At 26.4% G+C, this 14,361-nt stretch overlaps 1 protein-coding gene across 1 annotated transcript in view; it reads left to right on the forward strand.

Moving 5' to 3' along the window:
* LOC107456412 (ribosomal protein S6 kinase 2 beta) overlaps positions 1-14,361 on the forward strand; it is a 37,848-nt gene that overhangs the window by 2,056 nt on the left and 21,431 nt on the right. Inside the window, exons 2-5 of the mRNA XM_016074266.5 lie at positions 1,243-1,287; positions 6,993-7,127; positions 12,859-12,940; positions 13,996-14,076. Of these exons, the coding sequence (XP_015929752.3) occupies positions 1,243-1,287; positions 6,993-7,127; positions 12,859-12,940; positions 13,996-14,076 (343 nt within the window). The remainder of the gene's footprint in view (positions 1-1,242; positions 1,288-6,992; positions 7,128-12,858; positions 12,941-13,995; positions 14,077-14,361) is intronic.

The raw sequence follows: 14,361 nt of genomic DNA on the forward strand, positions 1-14,361 counted from the left end.
AGTGACTACAAATTAATTCCGAAATGTAGTCACAAATTTATAATACTTAACTGACAAGCTTTACTGGAGAACTTATTATACATATTCAAAATGGTTTTAAATTTTAAAAAAAATTAGCTTGTTTAAACTTGGGGAATTATTAAGAAGTATTTATTCAGAAGTCAGTTTGTAACCGTTTTTTTCACCAACCTAAACCAATTTTTTCTAAATTTGTTCTTTTAACCTTCATTTTTTGATACCTTTTTTTTAAACAGTGAATATTTAAGAAGTGCTAGGAAGTTATAAAATATTTTTAATATTAATAATTTGATGCTCTTTTATTTCCTCAAAGAAATTAAGTACATGGAGAATTACTCTGAAAATATGTTCTCTCCCGTTGTATATATTCCCATTTAAAGGTGTCGCTACCTATATGAAAAAGACTTGCTGCTCTTGAGCATTAGACATTATTCTAATTCACCAAAGATAGACCTGGGAAGATTTGTGCCTGTTTAAAAAATTAGTTGCGGATTATCCTTGTTTCTTTATTTAAAGTAAAAGCAGTTTCTCGAAATCAATACAAACTGCTATTTTGTATCACATTACTCATTGCATTTTAAAAAAAAGTAGCTCATTACACAAAGAGGAGAAAAATAGCAACTGCAGTAGTTACCCTACTTGTAGTGTGCTGCTTCCAACTATTTGATAATATTATAAATATGTTTCCTACATATTTTTTTCTTATTCAAATTTCAGTCTTTTTTTCTTTTTCGATTATTTCAAATGTGTCTTGCACTTAACATTTTTGGATTTATAGTTTCAGCTTTTTCGATTTTATACCAAACTAATCCTTGCATTTTGGCAAAACAAATATGCTACTGAATTCATTTTTATAAAAAAGATTAAAAAAAAACTTAGTATATATAATAGTATTTTTTATTTTTTGAAAATTTGCGTGCTTAAAAAATATGGAATGTATTAAGTGATCTTGATAAGAATAAACTTTAATTCTATTAATACTTGAACTGTTAAACTGAACAATGTGTAAATTAGATATTTTCTGCCCATTGAAATAAGAATATCAAATTACATTGGTAAATTTGGGTTATAGATTATCATTTAGGACTTTTTCATTCATGTTTATAAATTATATAAACTAAATTCCTAAAACATTTATCCAATTTATTGTCTGAGAATTAGGATTGCATTTTTATTTTATTTATTATTGATTAATTATTTTTCATTCATGTTTATTGTTGACAGAAGCAACCTGAAGCAATGGTGTTGGATGAAGAGTATAACCAGGAAGTAAGTTAAATTTCTATTTAAAAAAAAAAAATTCTTAGTAATTTGAGATTCCAAAAATCTAACATGCCATTTGGGGAGGCGACCTGGTCTAGAGTCTCCCTCCTTCCCCCTCATCCTCTGTACGGCCCCGTGGCAGAATTGTGGGACACAGCCAGAATGCTACAGAGTTTTTGCTCAAAGATTTTTAATTTGGGAAAGGAAAAATTTCGATTTCTGCATAATTTTTCAAATTGTTTTTTTTTTTTTTTCCTAAGATCTCTTTTTTGCGCATCAGAAGAGAAAGAAAAGAAATAATCATGATTTTTATATTGTCATTTGAGATTTTTTTTTAAAAAATCAGTAATAACTGGCTTCAGATTAATAATATAAAAATTCAAATAATATTGATTAATAATTCAAATTAATAATATAAAATAAAAAATTCAAAAACTGTGAAAGTTTAAAAGGTAGTTCAGTCTAGAAATTATGTTCTTCCTTTCATTTTTTTTCATTAATGAGCACCATATTTTACCTACACTTATTTGAGTATTTCATTTTTAATGGAGTCCTATTCGAATGATTTGTGATCTTTGATGATTAAGTGATTGGGAGTTCAGCACGGATTATACGATTTTTAATTTATGTATGAATTTTAATTTATAACCGTTTAATTTATTTACAAATTTTAATCTGTATTATAAACGGTTGAATTGATTTGCGCTGAGTTACTTTGCATCAACAGAATTTTATCACCTGAAATGGATAAGTACCAAAAATATCTCAAAAGCAGGGTTTGAAAAAACCCGGGGATTTTTGAAAAAACCCAACCCGCCTGGGTTTTATTGAAAAAACCCGGGGAAAATTGGGTTTTATTTGAAAAAACCCGGGGAAAATTGGGTTTTTTCATTTAGTGCTCATAAATTTAACTGTGAAAATATTTTTATTCATTAAATGGAGTTGTATAAGTAAACACTAAAATTTCATCTGACTTTTACCTGTATTAAAATTAAACTGGAATAAATATTTAATGGTCCTCCATGTTTTTATAATACGATTAATAGAAAGTGAAATTAAAATTACGTATAATTAAAAGAGTATCAGTTACTTGCCCCTTTTTTCAAATATTTAGATAAATATATGCATTTTTAGATACATTTTAACTTTACAGTTTCAAAAGACAAATTAATCTTAAAATACATACACTAAAAAGCATATATAATAAGTTATAGCTTATTTTTAAAATCAGAAAATAAAACTTTAAATTTGTTTATTGTTGTTTAATGTATCACTTAATAGAAATTTTTTTTTGTTTGCTTTCAATATTTTTAAACATGATTAAAAGAAACAAAATAAATTGTATTCAAATGAAATCTTAAAAATAATATTTAAAAAATCTTAAAAGTAATATTTTAATTTTTAACTGTTTTTTAATTGTGATAAGCTTTCTCCAAATAGTTAAAAATTGTCAGCAGATGTTAAAAGTTAACTTAAAAAAAAGGTCCATTTTTTCCCTTATTATTATTATCATACAACAGATTCAAAGTGTCTACATTTCTCTCTTAGATGGTGATACACTTTTACGAGTTTTGTAGCTTTATCTATTCCTAATCTATTTCGAAGTTTACTCTGCACCAAACCGAAAGTTGAAAAGCGTCTTTCAATAGAGACAGAGGATGCTGGTGCTGAGTGCAAATAAAAAGAATTGACAGAAACTTTGTGGAAGCAATGAATTTTATTTGCCATAATTTTCCACTATTTTTTGATGAAAACTGTTGAATAACAGTGTCAAGCATCATTGATTTTGGAAAGTATTCAGGATCGGAAATTTTGAATGTCATAACACGTGGCAGAAATTCTGGATGATGCTTAGAAAGACAGTTTTCTGCTAATTGGTCTTGTTCATCATTTAAAAATTGCCCCCTTGTTTCGAGATCCAGGATGCATATGCTAATAAATTATGTGGCTGAACAGCCTGATTGAATCTTTTTACAAAATGTTTATGGGGTCCTAATTCATCACACGATAGTAAGTTAATTCATATTTCAACAGCTTCTGAAATTGAAATGTTTTCTGATTGAAGCTTTTTTAAAGCTTAAGAAACAATTGATATCTGTTTTTCCCAATTGATAGTTTATTGGTAAAGCCCAACATATCATTATTAGATTCATTTTGATGTTCAAGAACAATCTCTTCATATTTATGGTAATTATTGGCAAAAGTTTTTACGTGCTTACAATATGAATTCCACCTAGTATCATTTGGTCATCAAGCAGTTTTTTTTCATTTGCCCATCCATGTGCTTGATGCACATTTCTAAAATGTTTAACTTCAACGATGTGTCCAATGATAGTATTAGGAGTACTTCTTTTTGAACCAAATTAAAAAAAAAAAAAAACAATTTGTGAAAAAAAAAAACACCAAGTGGGTTTTATCAAAGTGGGCCCTTTTGGGGAACCCTGGTTATATGTATTTTATATTAAGTTTAAATAACGCATTATCACTACATATTTGAATCTTCTTTATTGTTAAGTACATTACGTTTCATAACTTTTTAAATTAGGAATTATAAAATATAAATGCAGTATTATAAAAAGAACAAGTTTATTAATCTTTTTGTTTTTACAGACATTTATTTACTATATTTATTAAACATATGGATATTACCTATTATAAAATTATAATCAGTAAATATTTATAATCAGTAAAAACTAAAATTTCATCTGACTTGAGTTAAATAAAAAACTGAAATAAATATTTAATGGTCTTACATGTTTTTATAATAACAGTGTTTTCACTACAGCGCGAGAACGCGAGAATCTCGCATATTTTTTTCTTTTCTCGCATTAAAAAATTATTACCGCGAGAAATTCGCGCATTCTATAAAGCAATTTCAAAATTCGCGAATTTCTTGCATTTTGAAAAAAATTTCTCATTGCACCATTTAGAATGAAATCTGTTCCACTTTTCTTCCTGGATTTTTCATTATTTTCAACATCTGCCCCATTATCTAGCTTTCCTATTTACCAGAATTGTTCAGAACCTTTAAGAACAACAGAACACCATCCCTCGGAACCTCTTTCAGAACGCATTTCTCTGCAACCACGTGTTTACCATAGGTAAGGTTCCTCCATGTAAGAAGTTCAAATTTTTTGCTCATTATTGTAAGATGGACAAATACCTTGTAAAGGCAATATCTTCTACTCCGAAACGGATAAATGAAAATGAAACAAATGTGGGTAGAAACGATCAAAATGAAACAAACACGCATTTGAGCAACCTAATAAGAATAACTGATAAAAAAAAAGTAGATGTAGAACATTTTCCATATGATGATGCAAAAAAAAAAAAAAAAAAATATTCAATGCTTTAAAAATTAGAAGATGTTAAAAATGTATTATAATTAAAGAAAGGATTTTTTTTTTAGTTTTTAGATATCTCACTTAACTTCTTGAAATCTCACCCTGTTTTTGAGAAAGGGTGAGAAATTCTCACCCATTTTTTTTCTGCGATGAAAACACTGAATAAGGTTAATAGAAGGTGAAATTAAAACTACGTATAATTATAAAGAGTATCAGTTACTTGTCCCATTTGTTTTCAAGCAATTAACCCTAGGAAAATGATTTCATTTTTAGATAAATAATTTTAAAAAGTTCTGATAAAAAGTTTCAGCATTTTTTTTTAAAGCCAAAAAATAAAACTGTTTAAATTTGTTAATGTATCACTTGGTAAAAAAAGAAAAAAATTGCTTCTTTTCAATTTTTTTAAACACATAAATTAATAATAATAATCTGTTTATTAATATATAAAGCATGCAACAATATTTGAAAAATTGATCTTTTCAGAGTATATTATTTAAATTTTTATTTCATTTAATATCATTAAAATATTACTTTTTGAAAAAAACCCACTTGAAGTTTTCAATCGTAGGTACCTACTATAAAATTATATGAAGATTCGAGTTTCTTTTACTTTACTAATATTAAAAACTTAATCATATAAATCATGCAACTCTATTTGACAAATTTATGCTGCACAATAAATTATATAAAAGTAAATGCGAAACAATAAGTTTTAGTAAAAAAAAAAATGTTTTTTTTTGAAAAAACCCACTTATCGTTCCAAGTGGGTTTTTTCAAGGTGGGCCCGCCCAATAAAACCCGGGCGGGTTTTTTCAAAGTGGGCCCACTTGGCGAACCCTGCATTGAAAAGTTACTTGATATTTGTGACTGCCTCATCGTCCTCCTTGCGCTGTTGCTTTTCAGTCTCATTTGAACATAAAGGGACCCTGCATACACTCGACTGCTAATAGCATCACAGGAGGGAAAGCACACACAACTGTGAATTCAATGCAGCTCTCACCAGAAACACTCAAAATCTGGTGAACTTAACACAGCTCTCCCAGTCTTTCGCAAATACGACAACTAGTGGTATATGTGCATCGAATTCTATCCCAGATAAAATTCTGGTGGCATAACTACCGCTATGTGTATTAAATATCAATTCACTAGTACAGTGTTTCCCAAAGTGTGGTACGCATACCACCGGGGGTACGGGAAGAGTTTAGCGGGGGTACTCGTTCTTATGCGAAATATCTTGCAACTTATTTAAAAACAAACCTAGCAATGAAATTTTTTTTGTATTGGGTATTTTTTTCAGAGTGCCGACCCGGTGGCCAAGTGGTTAACGTGCCTGACTGCGGAGCCGATGGTTGCGGGTTCGAATTCTGATCAGGGCATGGATGTTTTTTCTCTCTCTGTGTTCTATGTCCTTTCTTCTGTATGAATGTAACCCGCCCTATAAACGGGTTTGTGGTTGCATGACGTGGGCGACGCTACTCCACCGCCGTGGCTTAGCCATAGTTGCTCACTAGGCAATGATAAGAGAGTAGCAATTCTGGCATTTCTGAGGCAAATGGGAAATCGACCCAAGTACCCGACATTAACCAAAAAGAAATTTTTTTTTTGCAGAGCTAATAGTTAATAATAAGTGGTGCCAACGGCCAGTTGTGATTTGTAACTTTTGTGCAATTTCTTTTATCACAGCATAAACAATATCATCCTTCTCACTGATGCAGATAAATTTATTAACAAAACTTAGTACCAAAGAAGAAAAATAAATAATATTTTTTAAAAAAAAAATTCATTTTTTTATTAGTGGTACACAGCGTTACGAAAAATTTAGAAAGGGTACACAAAAGTCATAAGTTTGGGAAACACTGCACTAGTATTAAGACATTAACCTTTCAAGCTACACCAAAAAGCATATTTACAGCCCCTGCAAGCTGTAAAACTAAATATAATGCTGAATAAATAAGGTAAATAAAAATTTAAAGGATGTAGCAATGGTGTTCTGCCTTGAAAAAAAAAACATTCTTGGCATTTAAATGTTTTCACTTGATAAGAAAGTAAAAATTATATTCTTTGAGAATTACATTACTTTACTTATTTAATTTTATCTTTTTTCTAATATCACCAAGTAGTGATATCCTTTTTTCAGTTTGATTAATTATAAAAATTTGTTAAGGTTAGCATGCATTAAAAATAATGTTCAATTTTACTGGTATTTCTTGGTTTCAGTTAAAATTTATAAATTTTATATATTTGTTTATTTGGCATCAGTTTATATTTTATCAAAAAGAATTGTATCATTAAAATTATTCAATTATATGTTATAATATTTGAAAAAAAAATTGTACTGAGTTTAGTTTTCACTTTTTCTCTTTTCAGACTACAAAGGATGCTGTAGCAAATGGAGCAGTTTCAGAAATTGAGTTGAAGAATGTTACTAAAGAGGGTTACCCTAAAGCTGTGCCACGGCATTTCCATATAATTAAAGTCCTTGGTCAAGGTTCATTTGGAAAAGTAAGTAAAATTCGTTACAATTTCACAATAACTTATTAGTTTTATCATTTCTTCTGTCTTAAATTTTTGTCTTTGAAAAAATAGTGAAAGGACTTTTTTACATATATTGACAAAAGTAACTGGTATTGCTTAACTATAATCAGGGTTGGGTTTTTGACGTCAAAAAGTGGTTTTTGACATGACAAGGGTATAATACTGGTTTAAACCGTCAAAAACCCGTCAAAAATGTCAAAAACTAAAGTTTGCCAAAAAAATATATAAACTTCAAAACTACCAACAGTTGCCATGCATTATATTGAAATTTAATTATACTATAGGTAATCAGCAGGTTTTAAAATATTTTTTAATTAAAATTAAGGTAAAATAACAGATTTAAAATTTCAGAAATTTATATTCAAATGCATGTGCAGAAAAATTTTGCACAAAATTTTTTTAAATATTTATATTTTGAAAAAAAAAATTTTTTTTTTTGATACTTAAGAAAATTAAAAGTTTATTACTATGCATTTTTGACATATAAGGAACATATAACTAATATTTATAAGGAACTTACAAGTTATGTTGTATAAATACAAACTTGATACAAGTGTATGAAAATTTTTTTTAATGTTATACCAAATATCTTTATTATCCAGTATGTTAATTTGAATTTAAAAGTAGTTATATTTGTGAATAATGATAAATATAATTCATATTGTTTATTATATTTATTTATAATTATTACACTTATCATTTTAAAACAATTTTTACCTCTTAATTTTTTTCCCCCACTTGTATTAAGAATACAAATAATGCATATCTTGAAAGCAAGAAGTAATTATTCAACAGCTGAATATTTAGATATTCAACAAAGCAAAATGAAATTCACAAGTATTTGGATAAACTAAATTTTCAGCATAGTAAATGAATAGGCTGAATATACTGTAAATCGACACTAACTACTCTGTGTATTTAACAGAAAGCACTTAAATTTGTATTGTCTTATGTTAAAAAGATTATTAAGAAGATTTAGAAGAATATTAAAAAGATTTTTCTTTAAAAGATGTCTAATGTGCAAAACTCAGGGTTTGAAAAAACCCGGGGATTTTTGAAAAAACCCAACCCGCCTGGGTTTTATTGAAAAAACCCGGGGAAAATTGGGTTTTATTTTAAAAAACCCGGGAAAAATTGGGTTTTTTCATTTAGTGCTCATAAATTTTACTGTGAAATATTTTTATTTATTAAATAGTGTTGTATAAGTAAACACTAAAATTTCATCTGACTTTTTTTTACCTGTAATAAAATTAAACTGGAATAAATATTTAATGGTCTTCCATGTCTTTATAATACGATTAATAGAAAGTGAAATTAAAATTATGTATAATTATAAAGAGTATCAGTTACTTGTCCCTTTTTTCAAATATTTAGATAAATATATGCATTTTAACTTTATAGTTTCAAAAAGCAAATTAATCTTAAAATTATAAAAAAGCATACATAAAAAGTTATAGCTTATTTTTTTAAAATCAGATAATAAAACTTTAAATTTTTTTATTGTTGTTTAATGTATCACCTAATAAATTTTTTTTTGTTTGCTTTCAATATTTTTAAACATGATTAAAAGAAACAAAATAAATTGTATTCAAATGAAATCTTAAAAATAATATTTAAAAAATCTTAAAAGTAATATTTTAATTTTTAACTGTTTTTTAATTGTGATAAACTTTCTCCAAATAGTTAAAAATTGTCAGCAGATGTTAAGAGTTAACTTAAAAAAAAGGTCAATTTTTTCCTTTATTATTATTATCATACAACAGATTCAAAGTGTCTACATTTCTCTCTTAAATGGCAATACACTTTTACGAGTTTTGTAGCTTTATCTATTCCTAATCTATTTCGAAGTTTACTCTGCACCAAACCGAAAGTTGAAAAGTGTCTTTCGATAGAGACAGAGGATGCTGGTGCTGAGTGCAAAGAAAAAAGTATTGACAGAAATTTTGTGAAAGCTAGGAATATTATTTATTTACTTATTCATTTATTTTTTTTTTGCCATAATTTTCCACTATTTTTCGATGAAAACTGTTCAATAACAGTGTCAAGCATCATTGATTTTGGAAAGTATTCAGGATCGGAAATTTTGGATGCCATAACACGTGGCAGAAATTCTGGATGATGCTTAGAAAGACAGCTTTCTGCTAATTGGTCTTGTTCATCATTTAAAAATTGTCCCCTTGTTTCGGGATCCAGGATGCATATGCTGATAAATGATGTGGCTGAACAGCCTGATCTTTTAACAAAATGTTTATGGGATTCTAATTCATCACACGATAGTAAATTAATTCATATTTCAACAGGTTCTGAAATTGAAATGTTTTCTGGTTGAAGCTTTTTTAAAGCTTCAGAAACAATTGATATCTGTTTTTCCCAATTGATAGTTTATTGGTAAAGCCCAACATTATTTAATTTTTTTGACATATAAAAGTGTTCAAGAACAATCTCTTCATATTTATGGTAATTATTGGCAAAAGTTTTTACGCGCTCACAATATGAATTCCACCTAGTATCATTTGGTCATCAAGCAGTTTTTTTCATTTGCCCATCCATGTGCTTGATGCACATTTCTAAAATATTTGTTAACTTCAACGATATGTCCAATGATAGTATTAGGAGATACTTCTTTTTGAACCAAATTTTAAAAAAAAACAATTTGTGAAAAAAACCACCAAGTGGGTTTTTTCAAAGTGGGCCCACTTGGGGAACCCTGGTTATATGTATTTTATATTAAGTTTAAATAACGCATTATCACTAATACATATTTGAATCTTCTTCATTTTTAAGTACATTACGTTTCATAATTTTTTAACTCAAGAATTATAAAATATAAATGCAGTAATATAAAAGGAGCAAGTTTATTAATCTTTTTGTTTTCACACACATTTATTTACTATATTTATTAAACATATGGATATTACCTATTATAAAATTATAATCTGTAAATATTTATAATCAGTAAAAACTAAAATTTCATCTGACTTGAGTTAAATAAAAAACTGAAATGAATATTTAATGATCTTACATGTTTCTATAATAAGATTAATAGAAAGTGAAATTAAAACTACGTATAATTATAAAGAGTATCAGTTACTTGTCTCATTTGTTTTCAAATAATTAACCCTAGGAAAAGGATTTCATTTTTAGATAAATAATTTTAAAAAGTTCTCCTATAAAAAGTTTTAGCTTTTTTTTTTTAAGCTAGAAAATAAAACTGTTTAAATTTGTTAATGTATCACTTGGTAAAAAAAGAAAAAAATTGTTTCTTTTCAATTTTTTTTAGTATATTATATTATTATATTACCTGTATGTATTATATTACCTGTTTATTAATATATAAAGCATGCAACTATATTTGAAAAATTGATCTTTTCAGACTATATTATTTAAATTTTTATTTGATTTAATATCATTAAAATATTACTTTTTTGAAAAAACCCACTTGAAGTTTTCAATAGCACCTACTATAAAAATTATATGAATATTTAAGTTTCTTTTACTTTACTAATATTAAAAACTTAATCATATAAATCATGCAACTCGATTTGAAAAATTTATGTTGCTGAATAAATTATATAAAAATAAATGTGAAACAATAAGTTTTAGTAAAAAAAATATTTTTTTTTGTTGATAAAACCCACTTATCGTTGTTCCAGGTGGGTTTTTTCAAGGTGGGCCCACCCAATAAAACCCAGACGGGTTTTTTCAAAGTGGGCCCACTTGGCGAACCCTGGCAAAACTGCTAATGTTTATCTTTAAAAATGTCTAATTTTTAGTATAATCTATACTATACACTAAATTTGGTTATAAATAAATTTCTTAATAATATCACTGCAGATTTTCAATAACACGTGAAAATGAATACATAATATTACAAAAGATGTGAGCTTTCAAAAGTACAAGATTTTGGTTACTATTCAAAATATAAGTGTTTCTTCAAAATTTTAAATTTATCTTTTCTAGAACATATTTAGAAACACTATCCTTTATAAAAAATATATAAATTTTATGTATTAATTAAATTTCACATATGAATATAGGTTTTCGACATTTTTGACAGTGAGGTTTTTGACGTGACGGTTTAAACCATGGTTTAAACTGTCAAAAACTGTCACATGTCAAAAACCTGCCAACCCTGACTATAATACATTAAAACAATATTGTTAAATGTATTTCTGTAAAAGTCATAATTAAATTATTAAAAAGTTGGTCTTATGCCTTTTTTTTCTTGACTATAAGTTTTGCTTATAAAATAAATTAGTTTAGCTTAATGCCTATTTTATCAGTTATTTGGTTATCTTATCTTGCTTTTCACTTTCCATAGTCATTGTTAAGTTAATTTTTTAATAATTTTAAAATTTAATAATATTTTTTTATTTATTTTTTCATTAAAATAAAAAATATTTCACTTTATAAGCGAAGGATATTAATCAAGAATTAATTTAATGAGCCTTTACTCTGTTAGTTTTACCAAAATCTTTATTTATTATTCACATTGCAAATACGAAACACCATTAAGGAATTTATAATAAAAGCATTATTTATTTAGAAAATGGAAATATTTATGTATTAAAATTATTAATATTTATGTATCAAAATAATTAAAGAAAATCACGGCACTTTTAATACAACCAGACAACTGAAACATTTTTAGCTATTTTTATTTTGAAGCCTATGACTTTTCAAAGGAATTGTTTTTTTCTGATTAAAAGTTACCCTATGTTTGATTTGTCCATTTTAGTTTTTAACATTTGTTTTTAATGTGAATTTTTCCCTCTGTTTTAGAATTTGATGTTTTTTTAAGATAGAAATAGTAATTTTTTTTTCAAAATATACTGCATTTATAAAAAATTCAGTGTGTCTTATTTTTTTTTAATTACTGAAGTTTTTGAAGTGTTTTTAAAATAGATGATTTGATGTAATTCATGAAAAGCAATGGGCTCTTGTGAATTTTCATGTTCCTGTTTTAACTTTTTCATAGTTTAATTAACTGGAAAAGAACTCAATTCTCTTAAAATAAATTTGCTGTGTTTTTTATTTTAAATTATTTAGCCAAAAAAGTTAAAATTAAATTATTAATTTAATTATAAATTTAAGTTACCAAAGTTAAATTATATATGTGAATAATTTTTTGCATAAAAACCTTATAAACCTTTGCATTTTTAAGCTTTTTGTTCAAATTGAATTATTAAAAGCATGCCCTGCAATATATAACTTCATTGTTTTTTTTTAATAAAGTAAAAAAAAAAATACTCTTAAATTAGGGTCAAGTTAATTATTTATTATTATTATTTACTTATTATTATTATTTATTTATTTATTATTATTATTATTTATTTATTATTATTATTTATTTATTTATCGTTTTAAGAAGTGAGGGAATGAAATGCAATTAATTTAGACTAGATAAAACTTTTTTATTTCGATGTTATTGAAATTAACTAAGATTTTATTAGGAAATCGAAACATTAATATTTACTTATTTATTATGCTGCAAATGTATTTTAGGCCATAAATAAACTTAATAACTTTATTTTATGTAATTTTCATTAAGTATTTGATTTGTGTTTGAAGCCTTTTATAATTTGCTAAAAAAAAAAAATTTTTTTAATCTATTATTTTGCTTATGAAAGACTTTGTGTTGATTCTTACAGTTAACTGTAGTTTGAATTATAGAATTCTTTTTTTATATTTTTTTCAGGTTTACCTTGTAAAGAAAGTTGCTGGTCCAGATACAAACACTTTGTATGCTATGAAAGTTTTGAAGAAGGCTTCTTTAAAAGGTAGGTATTTAATTTAACCTACCTTTAGTATTGAAGCAATCAATGTATGCTATTGAATACTGTAACTGCTAAAAGATACTTCTTCACATTTTTTGCAACCATAAGGAATTTTCAAAATTATTAAATCTGATTGCAGTGAAATCTGAGTAAAACTGACACCTTCTGAATCAATAAAATTTTCTGGCATGGAGAAGTGCCTCCTTGTAAGAAGTCATGCTAATTTAGAAATTTAATGCTGTAAACTTTTTTAATTAAACTAATATGTCAGTACTGCAAATTCATAAATAAAAAGATGAATATCCTGCTTTTTCTCACACGACACATGAAATTATTTGTCACAATTATTTCTTATTTATTAAAAACTCTTTGTAAAATTAAAATTTAGAATTCTTCCTTTCTTTTTTTCCCTTAATAAAAGTTTGCAACAAAATTTGTATTTTTTTTTTTTTTTTTTTTTTTTTTTTTACTGAAAAAAAAGGTAAAACATTTCCACCACAGCCCATTGGGGAACATGGATGTCATGGAGATTCAGGCTTCACAATTTCAACATGATAGTGATAATGTAGTCTGCATTGCACACAGGCCACCTTTACTTTCAGATAAGCTGGTATCCATTGATCTGAAGCTAGGTGGGCTGCAAACTGCTACTGGTGATGTAAACCCAGTTCTTCACTGTGACGGTTCAGTGCCTTAGACACTGAGCCGTCATGGCTCCTTATTTGTTGTTAAATATAGATTTTTAAAAAGTTATTTTTGATAATTTCTTGTCATATTTCTCTATATATAATAAAAATTAAATTGGGAGAGAGACAATACATGAGGTTATCTTGAGAGGAGGTTCAAAATACTATTTTTTATTATTAATATAATTTGCGTTTCCTAAAATAAAAAATTTTATTTGCCTTTTCACCTAAAAATGATTTAAGCTTTTATAACTAAAATTATGCAAGTGCATTTTAAAATGATTCTAATTTTTGTACTTATTTTTGAATTATAAAATTTTAAATTAAAATTAAATTTTTCATTATAAATTGAGAGAAATTTGTTTATTTCAGTGAGAGATCGAGTACGATCGAAGTTTGAAAGGGACATTTTAGTTGATGTCCATCATCCTTTTATTGTGAAATTGCATTATGGTGAGTTTCAGTCAAATACTTGATCTGTAAAATAGAAAATAATATTTTACTATTCTATAAGAGAATAAATAACATTCAAAACCTGTTTTAAAAAATCCAAAAGGAATGACTCATGACTAAAAAAAATATTTGCTAAATTCAAGATATTAAAAATTGTCATTCAATTTGATAACTGAAAATTCATATGTTCCAGTTACTTATTTCATTTTGGACTTATGCTAGTGATGTTGAGTTATTTTGATACTAAATAATTTAATGTGTGAACTTAAAATGTTTTTTTGAAAA

This window comes from Parasteatoda tepidariorum, chromosome 1 (assembly GCF_982258835.1).
Source record: "Parasteatoda tepidariorum strain Cologne lab strain chromosome 1, Ptep-v5.0, whole genome shotgun sequence".
Taxonomy (NCBI): domain Eukaryota; kingdom Metazoa; phylum Arthropoda; class Arachnida; order Araneae; family Theridiidae; genus Parasteatoda; species Parasteatoda tepidariorum.